At 41.2% G+C, this 25,732-nt stretch overlaps 1 protein-coding gene across 1 annotated transcript; it reads left to right on the forward strand.

Moving 5' to 3' along the window:
- Nucleotides 1–6,856: 6,856 nt before the first annotated feature.
- Nucleotides 6,857–22,379, forward strand: pkp2 (plakophilin 2; the record flags this gene model as incomplete). Its single annotated transcript, XM_079552426.1, has 13 exons — nt 6,857–7,050; nt 8,120–8,190; nt 8,938–9,518; nt 10,847–10,985; nt 11,360–11,570; nt 12,803–12,980; nt 14,318–14,435; nt 15,871–16,032; nt 17,771–17,947; nt 18,322–18,475; nt 19,849–20,041; nt 21,028–21,115; nt 22,311–22,379. The coding sequence occupies exons 1-13, from the start codon at nt 6,858–6,860 to the stop codon at nt 22,377–22,379; spliced, it is 2,334 nt and encodes a 777-aa protein (XP_079408552.1). The 5' UTR covers nt 6,857.
- Nucleotides 22,380–25,732: the final 3,353 nt, after the last annotated feature.

A 25,732-nucleotide genomic window follows, 5' to 3' on the forward strand; every position in this document is an offset into this window, starting at 1 on the left:
TAGCCTAGCGCCACGAAACTCTTCAAATATAAGAACTGCATGAATTACAAAAAAAAATATCTCCAGAAATCAGCAACACTCTGGATAACTAGGAAATGAGGCCCTATGTCAAAAATCCTGAAATATCCCTTTAAAGGGTGGGTGACATTGCAAAATAAAATAAAAAATCATATCACTTTCATGTAAACTGATGCCTTTGTATTTGCTTGGGTTTACATGGTCATGTTGCCCACCCTTTAAACTGGTAAAAGATGACATCGCAGGTCCCTCTGCATCTGAAAATGAATTGTGCCAAAAGTGTGAAGCAAGTTTCATTAACATAGATACATGTGTAGACTTGCTTTACCCGATACCTCTTTGCTAAATATAGTTGTATTTTAATCATTGATGAAGTATTGTTCTGAGTAGAAATTTAGGCTCTTTTGTATCTAACTAAATATCTGAAGAAAGGAGCGATCTTTGCCTCCATGTTTCGTTGGTAGGTAAAAAACCTGCAAATTACTATAAACATGTTTGTGCACAAAGATTTGATTGTTGGACAGTTTTGAATGTTTGAAGAACACGCTGTAACTGCAACAAGCCAAAGTTGTCTCGATTTTGGTCAGAAGTAAGTTGAAAGTGGTTTGAACACCAGAACTGGAAAAGTTGTTATTTTTTTGGGGGGGGAAATGTTAATTAAAAGTACTTATAATTCATTCCTGTCTGTGGTTTTATTGCAGGGGTTCCCAAACTTTTTTGGCTGGGACCCCAAAATTGACACGAAAACAACTCGGGACCCCCATTGTATAACGTTATTGCCTCTTACGCTACTTTAGGTGAGAAAAACATGTTATAATCAAGTTAATATGTATCTGAACAGTTTATTTTGAATAACTGAATGGCGTCACAGGACGTCACTTCTTGGCCGGCGTTGTTATGATTTGAAGTTATGCACAGAGTCAATTATAGGCTGGTTTACACTAAAAAAGGTAAAAACAGTAGCAGTTTTCTTTTTGCTTCATCTTGAAATCATTTGGGGACCCCCACCCAAGGCCTTGCGACCCCCCGAGGGGTCCCGACCCCCACTTTGGGAACCACTGGTTTATTGGATAAGACACAAAAGTGAAAACAAGCACATGCATAAACATCAGTAACACGCTGTGATTTTTACCTGAGATAATACAGGTAAAAAGTACTTGCCATCAAAATATATCAAAACATGACAATACATGACACATTTGGGCTGTGTTCTTTTACTTTAAACTGTGTCATGTCGAACAAAATGAAAGAAAAGCATCATCAGGGGACCACATGAAAAGGGGCTTTTTCGACAGGACCAGACCAGAACGGAGCGCTGTTCAATATAAAGGGCATAATACAGAATAATTACATAGTATTTTTTTGTTGATGACTCTGTCCCACCTAATGGCCACATTTGGCATATAAAAAGGTGATTTGATTTGATTTGATGCAGGACAAAAGCACAGTGATATAGGGCTGTGGTTGTTGTCACATGCATATAAATGACCATGGCCACTCCCATAACGACCCAGACCACTTTACCCTAAAGACACTGGAAACACAAACTTGCGGACGCTGCCCCTTGGTAAATGAACCGATCTCAAGTGAACTGAACTGGACAAGTGCTCTCAAAATGGGTCACGCTCCAAAATTACTGGAAAATTAGGAATTTGGGAACAAAACATTCCAAGATGGAAACTTGTTTTTTGGCCCACCCATTCCTGAGATATTTGAGACTTCCCTGGTGAAGGCTATACCCTAACCCTGGGTAGAATCCACCTGAAACCTACTTTACCCTCTACCACTATTGGTGGGTTGCAGGTTCTAGAATATGATTATGTCATCGGACCCAACGGGGGGCAAGAGCCAGTTTTTACTATTAACAACATTACACTTTACAAGTCGTAGCTAAAGAGAAAACATATGAATTAAAAAGATATCATTAAAATCAGTCACTGGGTCCCAGATCTCTTTGCACAAGACCAAACATTTCCTCCAAAAAAAAAGTTTTTTCCTCTATACTGTATAATAGTGTAGGCCTTTAGAACGCTGTGATGTCACCTGCAACCAGCAACTGCTGAGTGAAAATCACCCAAACATGTGCCTGTAGGAAAAAGTGTGTCTTTGGATTAGGAAAACACCCAGGCCATCAAAGATGAAGACAATGGTGAAGCTACCCAGAGGTCCATGACACTCAGATAAACGCAGCATAATGAAAATCACATACCGGTACATTTATTTGCTCGGGTGAAAACAACCCGGTAATGGTGTTTTAGGGTTAAAAACATCCTATTGTTTGTCACTGCAACAGCACGGCACATGTGGGATGAGTTGGCTCCTTTTTCTTCCAAACCTTATTTAGATACAGTAATAATCACAAAACCAGGAGTCAAGGCGTGTTCACACTTGGTCCACTTGGAAGTGACGTCTTGTGCGTGTCCAAGTAAAAATTATACTAAATTATAATTACTTCAAAAAGCTCATCGAGTACATTTAACTCTGTTGATGAATAGAACAATTTATTTCACTGATTAAACCATGAAAACTGAAATGCTTGAGTTGATATAGTGCAAATTTGACCGTAAATAGCTCCTCATTTGACACAAAAATAACAATAAATGGATGCTTATATTTACATAATGCACAATTTGAACAATCCTGCCTTTTGATTTCTAGTTTTTACCAACAAAATGATTTATTGTCCATGATATTTTTAATTTGTTGGCGCGCACTTGCAGCTACTTGTTCCAACATTGTAGTATGAATGAAAACCCGTTGGCCCAGAGTAAACGTGCTGTTGTGTCTCTCCTTACAGGCAGCTGCTCTTTGTAACCTTACACTGTTACTAGGTAACATTTTTGTGCTCAAACTCGGCATCAAATAACAGAAAGTCCACAATATCTGACTATAGCCACACTTTCTCCTTTCAAATCAGGTTGGCACAATATTGTACGCTATTGTTGAAGATACGTAAATCATTTAAGCTGTAAATCATTAGATGCTTGAAAAAAGCAACTCTGAAATACTTTCTTCAATATATTATCAATACATTTTTTTGTTTGACTTTGCAGCTTGTCATTTATAAAAGTCAACCTTACACTGTCATGTGATTTGTGGAAGTGCTTTCATTCAAACAATCTGGAGGTTGGAGGTTCAAGTCCCGCCCCCAAAAAAGGTCAAATGAAAGGTTGTGTGACCTTTCATTTGACCTTTTTTGGGGGCGGGACTTGAACTTCTGCAATGTCAGTGTTGCATTTTTTCCTCCAAGTTCTTATGTGACCACTGTGCAAAGCCTTCTCCAGCACAATCCCAAAGACTCTCAATGGGGTTATTGGGTGGCTCAGTGATGGTCATGTTAGGGATAATGCACGACGAGGTGTCCATTATCAGAAAATCGGAGTCCAGTTATTCTGATAATGGACACCTCGGAGTGCATTATCCCGCAAAATAATTTTACCTCTATATAATATTATAGGCCCAGGTCACTTGAAACCCAGCAATAGAACGTGATTTAACTGTTGCCGGGCCTGGTGTGCATTACCACACCCAGAGCCACCTTGTCCAATGGGCAGGGGCTGGAGCCCAGGGGCCTTTTCCATAGTCAAGGGCCAATCTATGGAAGCCCGTTTCCCCCATGTTAAAAAAATAAAAGCCCAACAGGAAGTCGAAATTTCGAGATTTAAACTCGTAATTTCAAGATTTAAACTCGTAATTTCGAGAGTTAAACTCCTACTACGAGTTTAACTCTCGAAATTACGAGTTTAAATCTTGAAATTTCGAGTTTAAATCTCAAAATTCAGAGTTTTAAAAGTCGTAATTTCGAAATTTAAACTCGTAATTTCGAGATTTAAACTTGTAGTATGACTTTAAAAGCCGTAATTTCGAGATTTAAACTCAAAATGTTGTGTTTTAAACACGAAATTATGACTTTAAATCTCGTAATTTCGACTTCCCGTTGGGCTTTTATTTTTTAACATGGCGGAAACGGGCTTCCATACCAATCAGAATTAAGGGGGAAAAAAAGAAAAGGTGATTCATTGATTTTCATGTCAATCACTTCACTTTGTGGCATAACTAACCGTATGCCATGATTGTGCTGCACTCCTATGTGTGTACCTGGAGTCTGGAGTAGAGTCTGGCCCAGAGGGATACATGTATGAGTAGCAGGGTTAGGGTTTTATGGGTAATTTAGAGTTAGTGTTAGAGGTTAGGTTTAGGGTTTGCACTAAGGGGTGGGGGTGGGGGTCTACAATTCTGTTTAAGCCCCAGGGCCTATGGGTACATTAAGGTGGGCCTGCGGACACCCTCCAGCCAATCAGAATCGAGTATTCACCCAGATGGTGTAACTTGGAATATGCCTCCCCAAGAAGAAATCCACTGATGGAATAACCTGGTCATTCAGGTCGTCAGCTAATTTCATTCTTTGTGCACCTGCACATCTGGAGCAACCCCATCATAACAGTTGTGGACACTTTTTGGGGGTCAGGCATGGTACAGTTGTGCTTGAAAGTTTACATACCCTTGCAAGATTTGAATATGAGAATATGAAAGATAGCACAAGTTTTTTTTCCCACTTGTAGTTAGTGGTTGTGTTAATCCAAGAAGAAAAAAAAAGTTTTGTGTTATTCATATTCTTTTGAAAATGGTCAAAAAAAAAATCAAAAATTCTGCCAGAGTATGTAAAGTTTCAAGCACAGCTGTATATAAATCAGACATTGCAATATTGAAATGATACCATATCCAGATAAAAACATCCCCATCCTCCATCATTCTAACACATCTTTGAACCTCTCCATTTCCACCTCCAGCCAGAGTCCTATAAAATAAGCTATGTTCCTGTTGTGTAAGCAATGGGCCGCCACAACCCAAAATGGCCAGCTGTTTGCACGGGGAGCCGCTATGTGTCACCTTGTTCTGGAAGAAGTTTACAAGTTTGACAAGTTCCAGAGTCGAGTCTCAGACCTTGAGCCAAACATAGAGTTAAGTTTTTGTTGAGTAGATTTGCGGCGTTGGGTTTACGGGCGGAGAGTGGCGGGTGAGTCATGATACCTGGAGCACTCCTGGTGGGAACTGTCCCTGTTGCTACCTGTCATTTGTCTTTCAGTCACGCAGGGAAAGCAGAAGAGTCAGAATCATGTGACACAGTTTTTTTCATGTGAATGTTTTGTTTTAAAGCAGCCAATATTTTTGAAGCGACTTACAAATGCAAACACAGGTCAGCGTGCCAAATGGATAATCATTAATTAATGATTTCATCCGGCAAACATGAGTAGCTGGTTTACACAAGGTCATTGCAGTTTAAATGGCTCAACCAGTTTAAATCATATACATTCCTTTAAAGTTTGTGGGGTTAGTTTTGACTTGGCCAAAAGTGGGATCTGGGATAATGTTTTACAGGTGCAAAAATAAAAGTGTGCAACTTCTGGATAAGAAACAAAGTAGTAAACTAGAATTGGCCATAAAGTTTATAAACACTAATTCACAACAGTTGCTAAGTCAGCAGCTAAACACTAATGCAGTCATTGTTAAATCTTTTAATGCAGCAAGTGGACAGGGGCGGACTGGGACTGAAAAACGGCCCTGGACTCTGACCAGCCTGGCCCAAGTGAGTGTAAATGCAGCACTTCCACAAAGACAGAGACAAAGACCTCTTACCTCTCATCTCAGCCGAGTGCCTTTTCTCGAGTTCAGATTTACCCAAATCTAAAAGCTTTCTCTACTGGAAAGCAACAGTGTAACGCTTTGAAAGCTAAACCTACAAATGTGATCGCTGCATTTTTGTCACATGTTATGTTGTTTTTTTGTTGCTTTTTCATTACGTTTTTTGTGGCTTTTTGGCGTGATTTTGTCACTTTTTTGGGACACATTTTATTCCTTTTCCATCGCTTTTTTCATCGCTACGTCGTCATGTTTTTGTCATGTTTTTGTCACTTTTCCGGCACATTTTTGTTACTTTTCACCCTCGTTTTCGTCGCTATTTCAATGCTTCTCTTTTACGCTTTTAGATTTGGGTAAAGCTCGGTTAAGGTGGGGGGTAAGAGGTTAAGGAGAAAATTGAGAGGCCAGACCGGTGGCCCGAGAGCCAGTGGCTCTTCTGTGCTCTTCCAGAATGGACATATGGCCAGTCCGCCCCTGCAAGTGGACCATGCAAACAGTTGTAAAAGTGGGACAGATGTTGCAATGAGGATCATTATGGACATATAAGAAATTAAAACGCAGAACTCATGATACAAGATGCACAACAACCCCTAACCCTATAAATATATGTCACACAAAAATCCATTTGTCAATGTGAAATAAACATCGGTCATGAGTCATTTCTTCTATTTTAAGTGAGACATTTTCCAAAGCTGAATGTGCAATGATCCACAAACACATCCGAAATGTCACATTTTTGAAGTTGGCAAAAAATGTGAATGTTTCATCGGCTAAAGAACGTGTAAACAACAGGCTATGTATATGTGAAATCATCATCAATCAACTCAAATCATCCCTCGTGAATTAGACATTATAAAATAAATACATCTGCATTAGTCATAAATGCTAAGACTCCTGTGTGTATCCAAAAGGACATGTCGGTGGTCACTTTATAACACAGCAGAAGTCTATGTGAGTAACTTAATAGTCACTATCATTATATTGCCTACATTACAGTGTGATAACGCTTTCATTACGCACTGCCCTTCGAAACGACAGGCTTCCCAGAGGGGGACACCTGACACCAGGTGCCACCGCTCGCCCCGCCCTGTTCTCTGTCAGAGCTCACAACAAAGCCCGGCTGAGTTCATCCAAGTAAAGGCTCATTTCCAAGTATTCAACCATTTGGAGATATCGAGCATAAGTGGAGTATCTTTACGATGGACGAGGCGTTTTTAAAGTCCGCGTTACAGAGCCCGGATCCGTTTGTGGTGGACGACACGACTCTCGCTTTGCCGAGCGCCACGACCTCAAAACCCAATGGGAAAGTTAATTCAAACGACAGAAGCCTGCGCGTTCACCAGCAGGTCCAGCTGACTCTGGCACGGAAGGCCAGGAAGACGCTATCAAATGGTAACCGACTTTAGCCACTGACCTACCAGCCTATAGGCGTGCTTTTGACTGGAGATCTTTGTATCACACTCAGGTCTGGCATTACTGTGGAACACTCCCTTAAAACTATCGCCTTATGCCACACGTGATTGACAGTGGCTGCCTTTTGCCTTCTGCTAATGCCCTTTACCTCTGAAAACTATCCAGTTCCCACTCGGTTTTGTGAGAGAAATGCGTTGTTCTAACCCTGGTCTGACAGGTTTCATCGGTTTCATCTTTCATCCACCTGAGGGCGCGCAGCCTGAGCTTAACAATGTGATATCTACTTATCTTTCAAATTCGAATACTGTGTAACTGTATTCATACAGTTTGCGTCACAAGGCTCAGGCTGTAGCTGATGATACCCATACTGACAAGAATTTATGCCCGATTACTATCGGCTTATTGTGCTTTTGCAAAACATACACACGGTTGTCTGATGATAGTGATGATAAGATGGCCTGAGGGTTTGCAACCTGGTGATCTGTTATAGTGTAACTTAAACTTTATTGATTAGAATTTGAATATTAGAATTTGACTTCCACAAAAAGGCTTTTTGGCAACGTGTGTTCATGCTAAAAATGTGCAGTATGAGAGAAGCTGAGAATAAGATACACATTACTTACACTTATCACTTAGCAATGTCTGTTGCAGGTTTTGCATTTTTTCCTTGGACCCAAAGGTCAGGGGTTCAATCCTGCTCTGACACTTTCACGCTGTCATTAAAATGAGTCCTTGGTCAAGATCTTTGGGGTGGTCACAGAGGCCGATGGCGCAGATGGGCAGCCTCTCTCGTCCATATATCCTCCGGGCAGCTGCCGCAGCAATATCGTAGCTTAACCAACTCTGAGACGTGACTAAATAAATATGAAGACAAAAGAGATTGTTATTTTTGTGAAACAATTCTACGATGTTTCACATAAATGAATGGATACAGCCCGTTTTTCCAGTAAAGGTTTCCCTGTGGGAGGGATCAGAGACGTCGTCAGTGGTAACGTTGTGATACATTTGTAAAACTTCAGTGGTTATTTCTACAACTTCTTTGTTTCAGGCAGTGTCCATTTACAGAGAAGCAAAGCCGGGAGTTTCGATTATTCTGAAGGACAACTACCAAGCATGAAGGTAATGCTTTTTTTTATGTTAAAAAAAACAATAACTTTCTCATTGTCCAATAGTTTTTGTCTCTGTCATAACATTTTTAATAGAGCATCATTATTGGCTATCTAGTTATGTTATTGTTTCTACCCTTATGGCTTCATTATGTTTTTATGTATAGTTTCTAGTTTGTACTATCGCACTCATGTTCAGCCGTGGAGTTGCAGTTGAGCTTTTCATGCGTAGAAAAACCCCATGATGTAAATGTTAGGTCCATTTTCATATTGTATGCTGCCATTTGAATGAGGGAAAACAGCAGTGTGATGTGCTGCTACACTAGAGAATTTCATTTTGGTGGATGAGCACTCACTGATCTAAAGGAGACCCCTAAAGAACTCATTGGGCATGCTTGAATAAAGTGTGACCTAATTTGTAAATAAGATACAATATCATACAGTGGGAGTAGAGTAGAATATTGTTAGATACTTGGGTACCTTCTTAATTTGACGAGGCATATGATACAGTATGTCTCAGTGGACCATGTGCGCCTTTCTGTGTTGAGTTTTCCATGTTCTCCCCGTGTCTGGGTGAGATCCCTCCTGGTGCTCTAGTTTCCCTATCGACCTACATCATGCACAATGGGCTGAGTTGTAGAGAAACGTGATCCTAGCCTCTGGAGACGTTGCTTTAAAATGGACAGTATAGAATCCATAACTCGGTTCAACTAAAAAATATGAAAAAAAACATGAATTCTGTTTTGCATTTACTCCCCAGGCAAATGGATTGGGCCTGAGTAACCGCTCGCTCTCCACTAAACCATGCCGGAGGGTGGAGGTGACGCCGCCCCCGAGCCCTGAGGCCCACCAGCAACGCCTCCTCTTCGGGACACACCGAATGGGCATGTACACCGTGCCGGGGCCTGCCCAGCTTAACCGGGTGATGCTGGATCGCTCGCTCTCCTCCGACTTCCACCACCGCTATGCTTTCTCCGACGGGCCGCGATACATCAGACCTCACAAGTCGAGTGCCAGCCACAGGCAGCGTTCGTTCAGACAAGTCGCTCTGCCACAGCCTGTGTTCGAAGACGAGGTTTTTCTGCCCAATGTAGAGAAAGCCAATAGCTCAAGATGGTCCCAGAAGCAGGCTCTGAGCAAACAGGAGCATCACAGTGTTGCTCTTGGACTCAACGGGCCGGCGCCTCCGGAGAACGGCTCGGCCTGGTTGTCCCGCGTCAGGACCAGCACCAACGCCCTGCGCAGAGTCAACTCATACCCCCCTTCAGCCACCAGTATGGAGGTGGACACAGCCCGGCCAGAGGTGGAGCTGTTGGTGCAGGCCGGCAATGCTGTGACACTGTAAGAAGAGAACTAAAGCTGCACCGTATTTCCTAATATTGTTCAATTCTAATGGGTCTCTATTCACTTAAAGCCCTCATCACCTGTAGTTCTCGATAATGATTAATAATAATAATAATGCATTGGTTTTATATAGCGCTTTTCTGGACACTCAAAGACGCTTTACATTGCATTATTCATTCACTCCATACTCATACTCTCATAATGCAAAGGTATATGAATAAAAAAATAGATTCAGGCACCAGAAACCAGGAAACTGGAACTGGTATCTAAACACTTGAAAGATAACCCCCTCTATAGTATATGTATGTACCCTCATCACCTCATCTTCGCTTTTTTTCCATTTTAAACACATTAATAATAATGAAAGATTATTTTTAGACATACATTTCCCAAATTAAAGCAGTACAAAGTAACGTGTTCACCCTAAAAAGGAAAAAGTGGTCGCTTCGGGTCTGAATTGCCGTCATGCACAAGCTTAAAGGAATAGTTCACCGTTTTTTCCATACTGAGATATGATCTTACCTGAGCTTAGACAAGTTGATGCGTACCTGTCTGGCCTTTGTGCGTGCGCTCAGTCACACAAAAAGACCACAGATGTTGTTAGCATTTGGCCTCTCCCAATTTATTCCTATAGCTCCAAACGGGGTGAAGTTAGAAGCGACCACGGTCACGCACACAGACCGGTACGTATCAACTGGTCTAAGCTCAGGTAAGAACATATCTCAGTATGTAAAAACGGTGAACTATTCCTTTAATATAGAAGGAGCGGTTACATGTATGGCCCGAGGTGGCAGTAGTGAGTAAAAAATGGCCAATTTGCATCTAGCCCATTAAATAAATCCTTTCCGTTGTCCCTCTGGGGGTAATACAAGTGTTAATGGGATGATTGGGGGTCTTTCATCTCCCCCTGGTGTCTCTGGCCAGAAAACCATTTTTGCAACTTGGCTGCCTCCGAACCGGAGCAACCCATACACACTAATAGAATCCCAAAGAAGAAGCTAACAGGCTAACGGGCAAAGCTAACAGAGGGCGAGCCCCACTTTAAACAGTATTTACAGCCAAGTTTGAGTGAAAAAAATATTTCCATTGTGTAATTGAATGCACAATATCCCTCTGTCCCTTTGTCTTTTCTGTCAGCGTATTATTTATTCTAACAAACAATTAATGAGTAAAAAACTGCAACATGCTACGACACCTGCAGTGGCGCTTCTGGCCTCTAGGGGCACGAGCTGCTTAGTACTGCTTTAAATCGAATGTATCTACTGGGTGACACGACATTAATGTTACATGCTTGAGAATGTAAAGATTTGTGTCTTGTCCCACAGAAAGTCTGAGAACAGAGGCGCGGAGATGACCATTGAGAAGGCGGTGAACCTGCTGTCCCAGGACAACGAGGAGACTCTGGTTTGCGCCGCCAGCTTCATCCAGAACCAGTGTTTCAAAAGTGCGGACGCCAAGAAAATGGTACGTTTAATGAACAAATGAATGCAGTCATTTAAAGGACCTGGATTAGAAAAAGAGGACAGAGGTTTTAAATGTGCTCATGAGAGGAGCGGCTCATCAAATATTCAAGAGTAAACTGTGGCACAGGTGTGCGATTAGGTCTCCGATGAGGGAGCTAGTCTGTGAAAAACAAAAGCTGGCGTGACAGTCTTTGAGCTGCTTTTTGCAAGAAAATAATGACACGTATGTGGACATAACACACAAAGGAAAGGCGTACCTTAACTACACAGGAATTTGCATGTCACCTTTAATTTTGTAGACTCTTTCTACGTGCAGCACTTTGGAAAGTCTTGTGCTACGCTAGAAACAACATCGCTTGGTCTCGTCTCATGCAGGTTTATTATCTGCGAGGCATCGGGAAGCTCATGCGGCTCTTGGGCCCTGACAGTGAAGAGGAGGTGCAGCGTGCGGCGGCCGGTGCTCTGCGAAATCTGGTGTTTCAAAGCAACGAGAACAAGATGGAGGTCAAGGAGAACAACGGTGTGTCCACTGTACTGAGGGCCCTGAAGAGCAGCAGAGATGTGGAGACCAGGAGGCAGCTTACAGGTGGGTTCATACAAACATCTAATTCTGAAAAGTAGTGAGATCACGATTATTTGATCTTATACTGACCTTTGCTTAGGATCAGCTACAGTAATAACTAAACCAGATCTTACGACCTTGAGAACACTTTCTGACCTCTTTGTAGCAAAGTAGTTTATACTAACAGGGATACCCAGACCACAGTGTTAGAAATGCTGGCGTAGAGTATGAAGGCACTAGATACAGTATGTAAATATATCTAAGAAACATTTGTATACATTATGCACTTTGAAAACTGGATATTCGTGTTGATTTAATACCAAAATCGCCTTACGTGAACCTAACGAGACGGGGCACGCTGGGTTTAGTTCAGCAACAGAGGGAAACAAATGTTCTATTTTGTCGAGGAACATCTTTTATATTGTTTTAATTAGATTATTATTATTTATTTTTTTATGAATAGATAATGTCAAATTCTTGTTTTAACAATTTGCTGAAGTTGCGTGATACATTTACTGTCATCTAAAATTGTTACAGGTGTTAAACTATGCTTAAATGGTCCATATTTTGAAAATAGCTTTTCATGCTTTTGTCCTTGTTATAATGATAATACTGTGCAGACTTGGAAGTCGCCTCTTTCTCAAGAGCTTAAAACTCTTGTTTTCCACATCCTGACATGAAGTGGTGCTGCTGCTCATAATGTGAAATGCTAGTTCTAAGTTATCCAAGAGTTTTCTTTAACAAAGTCTGAATAATCAAAATACAGTATGTATATATTATATATACAAACAGTATATAATTTATATGTAAGCTTTTATCCTATGTTCAGTGTTGGGAAACTTACCTTGAAATTGTAGTATATTCTGTATTAGTTTTAAAAATGTAATATGTTTGTATTACTGTTTCAAAAATGTAACTGTGTTACACTACTTTTTACTTTTGGAAAAATAGAAAAATAGTGAAAATAGTAACAAAGCCACTGAGCAAAAGAAGTCAAAGATTTCCCATTCTCTTGTATCTTGTTTCGATGACTTTAGCTTCACACACCTGCAGATCTTATACCAGTGTCCAACTTATTTTTACAATTTTTTCCATTTTCATACATTGAAATGCACTTGTGACTTTAGTTACATGTGCATTTAAATGTAATGACTAATCAATTCACGTATTTTGTTTAAGTAATATGTTATATTCCTTCATTTTTTTTACTTGTTACTTTTGTAATACGCTACTGTCAACACTGCTTATGTTACTAGGGCTGCTGTGGAACCTGTCCTCCCATGACCTCCTGAAGGAGCACCTCTCTGTGGACGGTCTGCTGGTTCTGACCCAGTCCGTCCTGGTGCCGTGCTCTGGTCTGTCTGAAGGAGAGAACCCGAAAGACGAGCTGCTGGCTGACGCTGACGTGTTTCATAACGCCACAGGCTGCTTACGGTGAGACATCTTCTGTGTGTCCTCTACATGTGAGGGGGAAATGCAGTGAATGTCAGTGCAGTTCTGGCCATTTCATGAGCTCTATGAAGTCTTCTGTGTAGATGAAGTCCCCTGTTCCCTTCAGGCTGCTTCTACTGTTGTTTTTCAAAAGCCACATTAGCCGCAATGTAAACCCGCCAGCCTGGATAAACTGAGTTTGTCAGAAATGACACCTGGCGTAATCTCCCCGCTGCCAGCTCAATTTTTAACATTTTCTGGCCATTGATCTTTCATTTTTGCTCGCAAGTTTATTCCTTTATATATAGTTAAATTGAAAATGTGATCACTGCTAATACTATAATGTAATAATGTAATCATAATATTTTTCTAAAGGTTGATCTGAGTTGGTGAGGAAACAGAGCGTGGTGCAGTTGCATAATCTATTAATGCAGAGGAAGTCTGTTAAAAGACTTCAAAATATCAAGCATAACTTGGAGCACATTGTTGCATAACCTCTTCCTTTTGATGCTCCTAAAAAGTGCTGCTGAGAAACCATTTGGGGCAGTTATGTAAATGTATGACAGCATCTCTCCGCAGCACACTGCAAAAAAAGGAATACCTATATAATAAATAGTGACTCACATTTAAGATAATATCGTACTTGTAAACATAATAGGACTGATTTGTTTTTGCTAAACATTTTGAAGACATTTTAAACTTTCCTCTTCTGCCATGTTTGAAATCACGGTGCACCCTGTCCATTTTGCGCAGTTTAGGATTAAGCCGTTTATTGTTGAACCAGCCCCTGTTTGGACATGCATCTCGTCTGTTTACAAAGCAGCGGATATCAGAGACTGCGCTCCCAGTCCCCGGGCAACTATATCCAGTTGAAAATAGAGGGAGGTTGAATTATTCATGTACCTCTCCCTCTTCTCTCTGAGCCTCCGTGGGTTTAAGCCACTCAGCCCTGACCGCCCCAGCCTTATCGAGTTCTCCTTAATCGTGTCCGCCATTCCTTTGTGAGTAAGAAAAATGACAAACTGAAACTAATTTGGGAAAAATATGTGATGGCTTTTTTTCCACTCGGACAAATATTGAGATGGCGATTTGCTTTGACATTTGTGAGAAGACTTAAATACATGAGAATACTGCACAACAGCCGATACTGCATTTCACCACCGCACAATACGCCTCCCTGTATTGGACAGTGCTAACTGTTGCGTGGATTTTCTCTTGGGGCCTTAGAATTACATCAAAATACTCACACTGGAACAGGTTTTCTGTCAAATGATTTGTCCTGATTGTCTCTGGTATTGTTGCTGGTAAACCTCGCCTCTTTATGGCTGTTGTCCGGACAGGAACCTGAGCTCCGCCGGACCCAACGGGAGGAAGGCCATGAGGGAGTGCGAGAACCTCATCGACTCCCTGGTCTATTATATCAGAGGCTCCATCGCGGACTACAAGACCGATGACAAGGTGGATTTCATTTTTGAACCCGCAAAGTATTCAGAAACTTGGCCATTGACTGATGAATGGAGAGTGTGTGCAGGATCAGAAATGGCATCTCATTTAATATCCCACCGATAAAGCCAGATAGAAGAATAGAACAGTTTCTATGAATCCTCGAAATATTGTTTTAAACGAATAGGCCACCGTTTTTACATACTGAGATATGTTTTTACCTGAGCTTAGACAAGTTCATTTGTACCTGTCTGGTCTTCACCCGTGCCCTCAGTCACGTAAACACAGTACAGACGGCGTTAGCATTTAGCCTCTCCTCCTCTATAGCTCCAAACGAGGTGAAGATAGAAGCTACCAAGCTCTTCCACGTTTTCCCTATTTAAATATGGTTACGTGAAGTGTTACACTACAAAGTATAATTACACAAAATTAAACAATGTGGATTTTCTAAGCGGATAAAAGGGGAACTATATTGTAAGGCGTAATAATACCAGGAGTAGTTGGGCGTCCGCACATATAGTGAAGATGTTATGGTGCGGATTTCGAACTACTCCTGGTATTATTGCGCCTAACAATATAGTTCAACCTTTTATCCACTTAGAAAATCCACATTGTTCAATTTAGTGTAATTATACTTTTTGCCGTGATTGAAGGCACGAAGACCAGGCAGGTGCAAAAGAACTCGTCTAAGCAAAGGCAAGAACATATCTCAGTAATGAAAAACAGTGGCCTATTCCCTTAAGGTAAAAAACGCATTAAAAGTTAAAAGTTGCATAATGGACCTTTAAGTGAAGATGATGCTACATGTTAGCACCGTGCTAATGCTAGCACTAGCTACGACTGCCGTTTTTTCGCTTCTACTGAACAATCTGCTGCGAACAAACATCCATATGGACCCGATTAAGTTCATATTTCGCCAGAAAACGGCCAATAGAGTTCGGGAATGTGACGTCATATCGCTAAGCATTATGGGATGAGCAGCAATTGTAAACTAATGGAGATTTTAAAAGTTAAAATACTGGAGTTATTGTTCACATTAAAACACTTGGACACCACAGTGAGTTAGATGTTTTTACCAGCAGTAACTCAGCAGCTAACAGAGTTGTTCCACGGCTATTTTCTCCACTTTTTATACTGTTTTTAGCTAATTCTAGTCAATGGAAATGTATGCTAACAGCTGCAAAGATGGCGGATCTCCATGGTAACTGTGGAATTTCCCGAACTCTATAAGTGTGAAAACTGTTTGCCAGAAGATTCTATTTTCCCTCTCAGCGAAGCCACGCCCCCTTCTATGACGAGATGCCGTCTGTATCTTTTGCCCTTGAAATTACAATTATTAATTTAAATCCATGGATAAATGTCAAAACAGTACAAAGATGTAAAGAAGAAAGATTTCATTTCTCTCATAACAATAACATCAGTTTCTCCACCTCCCTCGTTCTTCTTCCAGACGACAGAGAACTGCGCGTGCATCCTCCATAATCTGTCCTATCAGATCGAGGAGGAGCTGCCGAGGAGGTACGCCGAGGAGCTGCGCCAGTCCAAGCTCAGTGTGGCCCCAAAAGCCAAACCTGTGAGCTGCTTCTCCAACCGCACGGCCAAGATCACCGAGGTGAGACTGCACTGTGCAACATGGTGATACAAGCGTTAACGGCGGGTTCAAATGCAATATGGTTTTGATTGGACCATAGACTTGTATTAGGAGACTCTCATTGGTCACTCCTCCCCATTCACAATAATTACATAATTTGGGAGAAAATCCTTGGTGGCAGCTCAGTGTCCTTTTACAGACCATGTTCCAAAGAAAGGGTGGCATCGGACCAAAGAGAAGTGCTTTAACATAGTCTATTCCTTTTCCTAAATAAATAATGGCCGATTTAAGTATTGTCAATTAGAAGTACTCTGAAGCTTAATCCAAGTCTGATGGCCAGCCAAAGCTAACTCTATATCTATTATTATGCTATCCTGGCACCTTGTCTCTGTTTGTGTACCCTCATCAGGACTAGTAGACTGACATCTAAAACAGACCTCACATACCCGACATGCATACAGACACTTTGTCAAAAATACTAGTTAATAATAGTTTACTAATAGTTTCTTTTAAAAAAAAAATGCACATTGAGTTACTAACAGTTACTTAACCTGGTCCTTTCCACGACTGCACTCGCACTGCTTGTGTCAGTGTGGTTTAGATGCTTTATGTTGTACAGCCCCTTCACAGTTTGACTCCAGCTACACTGCATTGCAGCAGCCTCAGCTTATTATGTAAGTCCTTTTAAAGTGATAATGTGATTTAGATCTAAGGCTCTTCTCTATTTTCTGCTCAAACCACATCAAATGTATGAGAGATAGGATTTGCCTAACAGAGCATGTCACTGTGCTCATAGTCAGCCAGTGTTGATATCAACATTGACAAGCTTTTGGTAAGTCATTGTTAAGAACTTCTGTAATCCTGCTACAGACTGGGGTCTGTCTCTCTCTCTCTCTCTCTCTGTCTCTCTCTCTCTCTCTCTCTCTCTATTTTTTTTGTGTGTGTGCATATTTTGTAATTATTTGTGTGGTGTGAATGTGAAACTGGATTTTTTTTTGTGACAGACTAAATTCTGACTGGTTAAAATCGAAGTAATCTCTCTGTCTCTCCTCCTCATCTGTCTCTCTCTTTCTCTCCTCTCTCTCTCTCTCTCCCTCTCTTTCTCTCCTCTCTCTCTCTCTCCCTCTCTCTTTCTCTCTGCTCCCTCTAACTCTTTCTCTCCTCTCTCTTTCTCGCTGCTCTCTCTCTCCCTCTCTTTCTCTCTCTCTCTCTCTCTCTCCCACTCTCTCTCTCTCTCTCTCTCTTTCTCTCCCTTCTCTCTCCCTCTTCTCTCTCCTCTCTTTCTCTCTGCTCTCTCTCTCTATTCCTGTCTCTCTTCCTCTCTCCCTCCTCTCTCTCTCTCCCTCCTCTCTCTCTCTCTCTCATCCTCTCTCTCTATCCCTCCTCTCTCTCTCTCCCTTCTCTCTCCCTCTTCTCTCTCTCTCTCTTTCTCTCCCTTCTCTCTCCCTCTTCTCTCTCCTCTCTCTTTCTCTCTGCTCTCTCTCTCTCTCCTCCTCTCTCTCTATTCCTGTCTCTCTCCTCTCTCTCTCCCTCTCTCTTTCCCTCCTCTCTCTCTCTGTCTCCTCCTCTCTCTCTCTTTCTCTTTCTCTTTCCCTCTCTCCTCTTTCCTCCCTCTCTCTCTCCCTCCTCTCTCTCCTCCCCTCTCTCCTTCTCTCTCCCTCTCTCCTCCCTCTCTCTCTGTGATAACTTTGATAACCGCTGACTTTAATAAACCTAATGAACCACTGTGACCTCTGCTGCCCATGTCTTCTGCTGTCAGCAGCTGGAGCGACACTGCCCCCTGCTGGAGGAGAAGTCTAACCCGTGCGGTGTGGAGTGGCTGTGGAGCGCCATCACTGTGCGCATGTACCTGTCACTCATCGCCCGCAGTGTGCGTCACCACACACAGGAGGCAGCACTGGGCGCCTTGCAGAACATCACAGCCGGCCATGGACCAGTAAGACATTTAATCTATAAACCATATATAAGATCAGACTGCCCTACCCATATGTCTGTATCATAGGTCACACAATTATATCTAAGATTAAGGTACTGTAAATAAACAAAAACAAAACTTAATGTTGATTTTAATTAGCAGGATGCAATACATAATACACAATAAAGGTTGTAGATAAGTTTTACAAATGTATTATAGATTGATTAATTTCAATAATGGGAGTAAATGCAGGGATTAAAATAACTTATAACACACTTCTTCTTCTTCTTCTTCTTCTTCTTCTTCTTCTTCTTCTTCTTCTTCTTCTTCTTCTTCTTCTTCTTCTTCTTCTTCTTCTTCTTCTTCTTCTTCTTCCTCTTCTTCTTCTTCTTCAGGTGACTGAATCTTTATGCTTCACCATTGTGCAGCGAGAGAACGGTCTTCAGCACATCAAAAGGACATTAGAGGAGGGTGACAGTGAAGTCAGACGTACTGCTGTGTCTCTCATAAGGAACCTCTCCAGACACAAAGAACTGCATTCGGAAATTGGTGAGACGATTTAGAGTATGTAAAGGATGTATAGAGTAATGTATTCTTGAATTATTATGAAAAGGTAATACATTTTATTTTAATATCAACAGCAGACTTTAAAGCAGTACTAAGTAACTAGTTTACCTTAATAAATCCTTTTCGTAGTCCCTGTGGGGGTAATACAAGTGTTTATGGGATGATTGGAGGGTCTTTCATCTCCCCCTGGTGTCTCTGGACAGAAAACCATGTTTGCAACTTGACTGCCACCGGTCCGGAGAAAGCAATACACACTAATGGAATCACGAAGAAGAAGCTAGCATGCTAACGGGCAAAGCTAACTGCGGGCTAATGTCACTTTAAACAGTATTTACAGCCAAGTTTGAGTGAAAAAAAATATTTCCATTGTATAATTGGATGCACAGTAACCCTCTCTCCCTTCGCCTTCACTGTCAGCCTCGTATTTACTCTCCAAGACAATTAATAAGTTAAAAAAACACCTACGACACCTGCAGTTGCGCTTATGGCCTCTAGGGGGAAGAGTTACTTAGTACTGCTTTAAGGCAACTAAGTAACTCATGCCCTTAGAGGCCATAAGCTCCACTGCAGGTGTTGTCGCATGTTACGTTTTTTTACTCCGTCCGATAGCCTGTGAGAGTAAATACTACGAATAAAAAAGATAATGGAGAGGGATATTGTGCATTGTGCCACGAACCTATTACACAATGGAGTTAATTCTGTCACTCAAACTTCACTGTATATACTGCTAAAGTGGCACGAGCCCACAGTTAGCTTTGCCTGTTAGCCTGTTAGCTTCTTCTTCGTGATTCCATTAGTGTGTATTGCGTCTCCGACCTGGAGGCAGGGATTTTCTGGGTGATTTTCTGGACAGAGACACCAAGGGAAGATGAAAGACCCCCCATTATCCCATTAACACTTGTATTACCCCCAGAGGGACTACCGAAATAATTTATTAAGGTAAAAAAAGTGACTTAGTTCTGCTTTAAAATGACCAGAACATTTTGAAAGAACATCTTTCACAAAGACCAGTACAAGGCCAGAACACTCTGAGAGGGTGTGGAAAGGATCTGCTTATCAATACATATAAAAAAGGGTCATACTTTGTTGCCTAAATGCATCAGGGGCAGTGGGTAACCTACATTCTTAATTTAGACTGAGGGGGGTACTCAACAAAACTCTAGACAGGGAGCCCCACTTGGCGAGGGGACTCAAACCCAAGAAAATTAACACATACAAAGGATTTATCATTTGCGATAGGAATCTCTCCTCTGATCTGATTTTATACCGTATTACAAATGCACAATGCAATGTGTCTGATTACTAAGAAACACAGATGATCACTCGCGTCTCCGTGATCTCCTGTCATGTTGCAGTCGCCCATGTGTTAGCGGAGTTAGTGTCCGTGCTGCCTAATAACGACCGAGGGACGGACCTGCCCACGGAGGTGACGACCTGCCTCTGCCACATCCTCCTCAATCTGAGTCAGAACCACACGGAGAGCGTCAAGGCTGTGGTCAACAACGGAGCGCTGGCCAAGATCATCAACATCAGCAACAAGGACAACGGGTACGCCAGCACACAATGCTATTGGACTGCACAGTTACCCGTAATTAAACCGAAGTTGCAATTTGAGTGGTCGGAATGAACAAATCACAAAGGGTACATCTATTTTTGTAATTCAAATGGCCTCCAGGACCTGTTTAAATGTGCACATAAATCACAATACACCTCAGACGAAACACAATTCGCTTTTTCCCTCCTAAATTGTACAGCTCTACTCTAATAGATTCTGAAGGACATATTATTCTTGTGTGACTTGTATGAGAAATTCTTTTGGATACATTTGCATTTTAATATTAACGTGTGTGTCAACATCCCTGCATGTTTCTTGTTGGAAGTGAAGCTTTATGACGTTAAATATGGCATTATGGCTAATCATGATGAACAAACAGATGTCTTATGGTGAAGGCAATGTAAGGTTTGAAATTATTACCAAAAGCAAGACGTATGGACTAGCCTGGCCTTAGCCATCCGTAAACTCCGGTCAATTTTAATTTCCCTACATGTTATGTCTGGGTTTGATCTTAAGGACTTTTCACTATCTACCACGAGCACCACTATCTACTATTGTCACTACTATCTTTAAAAGCTACTTCTCATGCTCGTTTTCAGAACTAAGACCGGTTAAACACAAGCAAGAGGCTTGAGGAGCTTAAATATGCCTATATTTAGCAAGGCAAGTTTTATTTGTAGAGCACAAGTCAAACACGAGGCAATTCAAAGTGCTTCACAGGTGCATAACATTACAAGAAAACAGATAAAATCAACATAAAAAATATCAATTACATTAAAAGGCAAGAGTGCAGATAAAATACTTTGAGTTGTCATATGCACAGGATTTGAAAATCTCAACTATAATGGATAATTCCTGGATGACTGAGAGCCAACACAAACATAGAGAATGTAGAGAGTAGAGCCATGGCAGGCAGTAACTGTAACTTTGTGAATGGTTTTCATTATTTGTTGAAATGTTTTAATGTTTTATCCCCTAGATATGGCCCGAGCCGAGCGGGCCAGGCGGCCTGTGCCCTGTTACACTCAATGTGGAAGCACACAGACCTGCACAGCCTCTACAAAAAGGTATGATGTCAGAATGACAGTTTTATTCATTCTTTATCTTTCCATTTTATATCAGGTGTTGTGGTGTTGTTAGAGGCCCTACACCTGATTCTGTGATTACAAATAATAAAAGAGGAAGCTCCATCCATCCATTTTCTTCCGCTTTATCCGGGGCCGGGTCGCGGGGGCAGCAGTCTCAGCAGAGATGCCCAAACTTCCCGATCCACACACACCTCCTCCAGCTGTTCTGGGGGGACCCCGAGGCGACACCAGGCCAGCTCGGAGACATAGTCCCACCACCGTGTCCTGGGCCTTCCACGAGGCCTTGTCCCACTAGGACATGCCTGGAACACCTCCCGCGGGAGGCGACCAGGAGGCATCCGAAACAGAAAAGAGGAAGCTGCAAAATTAAAATGTTATTTATGGTTCAAACTCATTCCTAACAGGGTCAAATGTTCAACTTTCAGGGTCACTTTCACTGAAATGCTAGAAAAATGGATATCATGAAATGATACAACAATGATTGTTCCCACTATATACTAAAGGAGGACAAAACACATGTTGTTCCACTACTAGCAAAAAACCAAATCAGATATCGTGCCTTTAAAGCGACGGAATGGATATTATTTGGGTTATGCACGTGGCCTTCATTATTCCAGGAACAAATAATACACAGGCTTTATTTGCTTATCTGTTATGATAAACTATACGTCTATATTGTTCACAGTCAGAATTATTTTTATTGTCAGTGAAAAAGTTCACAAGGAATTTTCTTTGATGGAACGCTACAACATAAAACATAGATTAAAGGGACTATTTGGAGTTTAATAATGTTAAAACTAAGTATTTTCTCCCCCCTACATGTTCCAGCCATGTCCTAATGTGTAGAATGAGCCCAGACCTGTTCACCACAACTGCCTCTAAAATCCTGCACTGTCACTCAAAAAGTTGTTAATTCAGGTCCGAAGTGCCGTCATGCACGAGCTTAATATAGAAGCTGCAGTTACAACTAAGACCTGAGGTGGCAGCAGTGAGCATAAAATGATCAACTTGCATCTAGTCTCTTTAAGTTTGTAATATAACAAAATATTCCTCGTCACTGTATGTTTTATGATAAAATAGTGAATAGTACATTTATATTGTTTCTGGTGCAAAGTAAAAATGAAAACAGTTTTAAATATGTCATATATATAATTGTGATGCGTTCTCTCAACAGTGTGGGTTCAGAAAAACGGACTTTATCAACTCACGGACAACAAAGGCGGTCAACTCCTCTCGAGACTGAACCCTTCAGCGACAAAATCAGCTATTACCGTCTTTGCACAATGGACTGCTGTTCAAGAGCCGCAAACTGCCACCGTGGGCAGACCAGTAACCTTAAATTACAGTCTACTACCCTGTTTATTGAAGCACTTTTCTTATGTTACCAGCTCTAGATCATATTTTGGATAAGTCACAGGGGAATGTACAGCGCGTATCCCTGCACTTCAAGTCAAACTATATTAGCATTTATAAATTATTGAAGAACAAAGAAACATGCTGTAGATAACAATGTGTGGACAAAGCACTGACGTATGAATGTAAACACGTCTCCACAGGCATGTTTGTTTTGGCAGCTTAGTTAACACGTTCACAGTAGCTAATTGCAGAACCACATTAAAACTGTGTTGTAAAAATATATATATATATGTTTGTGCTTTTCCTTTGTGTGCCCTTGAAATAAATGTGTTTACTGCAGTGGTTCACAAGCTCTATTACAGGGAGCACTATGAGTTTAGACCTGGTAAAGGTTAAAGATGTGGTTTAGCATCCACTTAAAGCAGCACAAAGTAACGTGTTTACCTTAATAAACCCTTTTCTTAGTCCCTCTGGGGGTAATACAAGTGTGTATGGGATGATTGGGAGTCTTTCATCTCCCCCTGGTGTCTCTGGCCAGAAAAAACACAATTGCAACTCCCCTACAGGCTAACAGGGAAAGCTAGCTGTGGGCTAGCGCCACTTTAGCCGTAATTACCGCCAAATTTGAGCGGAAAAAATATCTCCATTTTGTAATTGAGCTTTGGCACAATGTACAATATCCCTCTCTCCTTTTGTCTTTTCTGTCTGAGTAGTATTTTACTCATTAATTATTAATTAATTAAAGAGTAAACAAGACCGCAACATGCAGTGACGCTTATGCCCTGTAGGGACATGAGTTACTTAGTTCTGCTTTAATTCCCATTTCATTCCGAATGCTTGAAAAAGCCTTATATAATCAGCAGTCCGTAATGTTTCAGACCGGGTTAAGTAAGAAGTGACGTCGAGGTTTTAGCGGAAATAAATGTTTTCCAACCACAGCTCAAAAATACGTTCCACACATGTGGTCAGTGTGGAGTGGAAAGTACATATTCCAACTTTAAAATCTAGTGAAGTAAAAAGTATTCATCATAAAATGTACTCAACCTCTTAAAGGGATGTTTCAGGATTTTTGACATAGGGCCTCATTTCCTAGTTATCCAGAGTGTTGCTGATTTTTTTTTGTAATTCATGCAGTTCTTGTATTTGAAGAGTTATGTGGCACTAGGCTAGCCCAAGGCTAGCGCATGTCTATGGTAACAGCTAGCCTGCGTTAAGCTACGCAGCGGCGGAGTGATCTGCTAGAAAATAGTCTCTCAAAATGCGATCATTCATGTGATGCAAGGTCAAGTTATATTCCAAAAATTATTCTATCGACACAGACATTTATATGGTTAGTCTGGTGTTATAAGTGATTTGCCTCAGGTGCACTGTGGAGCGGGTCAGACTGTTTTTAATGCAGGCTAGCTGATACCATAGAAATGCGCTAGCCTAGCACTAGCCTAGCACCACGAAACTCTTCAAATATAACAACTGCATGAATGAGGCCCTATGTCAAAAATCCTGAAATATCCCTTTAACCTCCGCCTTAACCTTATCCTGTTCAGCTTTTCACAAATCTAAAAGCTTCTGGACTGCAGCTTGCAGACTATAGACCAACGTAGCGAGTAACGACTCATTTGAACGCTAAGATCTGCTCAACAGACAGTAGCTTTTTTGTCACAGTTTGAAAGCGTTTTAGACATGTTTTCGTAGATTTTTTAAATTATGTTTTGGTCACTTTTTCATCGCATTTTTGTCGCTCTTTTGCCGTGTTTTTGTCACACAACACAAGTGCTTGCGTTATGTTTTTTGTTGTTGTTGTTTTATTCACTTTTTTGTCACGTTTTTGTTCGCTTTTTCTTATTTTTGCCCTATTTTTTTTTATTTTCCCACTTTTTCCCCTCATTTTTATTATTAATATTTTCTCTATTTCCCTCTATTTTTTTTTTCATTTAATCCTGTCTTTTTCCCCAAATGTATTCCCTATTTCTTCCCAATTTTCTCCCCATTTATTATTTTATTTAAATTTTTTACATATTTTTTCCTTATTTTTGCCATATGTTTTTCCCCATTTTTCACACATTTCTTGGCATTGAAGATGGACCCGATATTGCAATTGTGCAGATCTTCCACACATTATTGTTCTTTTTTCTGGGTATATATGATAAATATGTATCGTTCAGGTGCCAGTATCGTAAACCAAGTATCGTTGAAGTATTGGTATCAAATATAACAGTAACCTGCTCTAAGTATAGTGTATGTCATGACTAGAACTCATGACATTCCTTTTCCTAAGAATTGTGTCGCTTCCCGTAGTTCACCCCTCTGCCTGGCCAAGAACAAGGATAAATCCCACGGGAACTTTTACTGGCTACACTGTTGTGGGTATATTTTGGCTAGAGATGTCGACATTCCTTGGAAACAGCTCCACTCCCATTGGCTGTCACTGACTTCCCTGAATCCATGACTCAAGTGCACAAGTGTGGAGGAGTGGCTGTGCCGTCACTGTTCATAAATGGTTACATAAAGACTCTGCTTCAGTCTAAAAGATCTCAAAGGTTGGAACGACAGGTGTGGAGGTAAGTCCACGTGTAAGCTGTTTGTATAGCGTGTTGTGAAGTTGTTTCCATGTGCTGTGCTGTTTTTAGGTCAACATGAGGCACCAAGTAGGAAGTGGAATAATACTGGCTTTTCTCATCAGCTTCAGTGAACAGCTGAAGGTAAAGCTAAAAGAACCTTTTTATTATTACTTACCGCAATGGATGTGGGCATGAGTTAAGCAAGGGAAGAGGGATCTCTTCATAATGAAGTATTGCTGTGTCTGTGTCCCCGATAGGGCCAGACTAATATAATAATTAGACTCTACAGTTATTTGTTTTGTTGACAAACAATGAAAGAGGGAGCAATGTTTGTTGTGGTCCAAACTCCTATTTTGATTTACATCTTTCAAACCCAACCCCGATCTTCATAGGGATGAGGTTTCTGAAGAATAAATGGTAACACTTTATTTAACACTATTTCCTTGATACATTGTACCTGCCAAACTGAGTACAGTGTAATGTGCTCAGAGGCGTATATTGCCTTAAGGCAGGACAGGCAGCTGCCTGGGCCAACAGTCAAGGGCCCTATTACAGTTTTGTTTCTTTTAGTAAGACAGAAGGTTTAGTTTACCTGCTTGACTAGTTTCGAGTTTTCGATGTTGATCAGGAAACGTGCATCAACATACACCTTATCCCGCACCTGGGATGCCGTCCTGTAGAA

This window comes from Gobius niger (genome assembly GCF_951799975.1).
Source record: "Gobius niger genome assembly, chromosome: 2".
Taxonomy (NCBI): domain Eukaryota; kingdom Metazoa; phylum Chordata; class Actinopteri; order Gobiiformes; family Gobiidae; genus Gobius; species Gobius niger.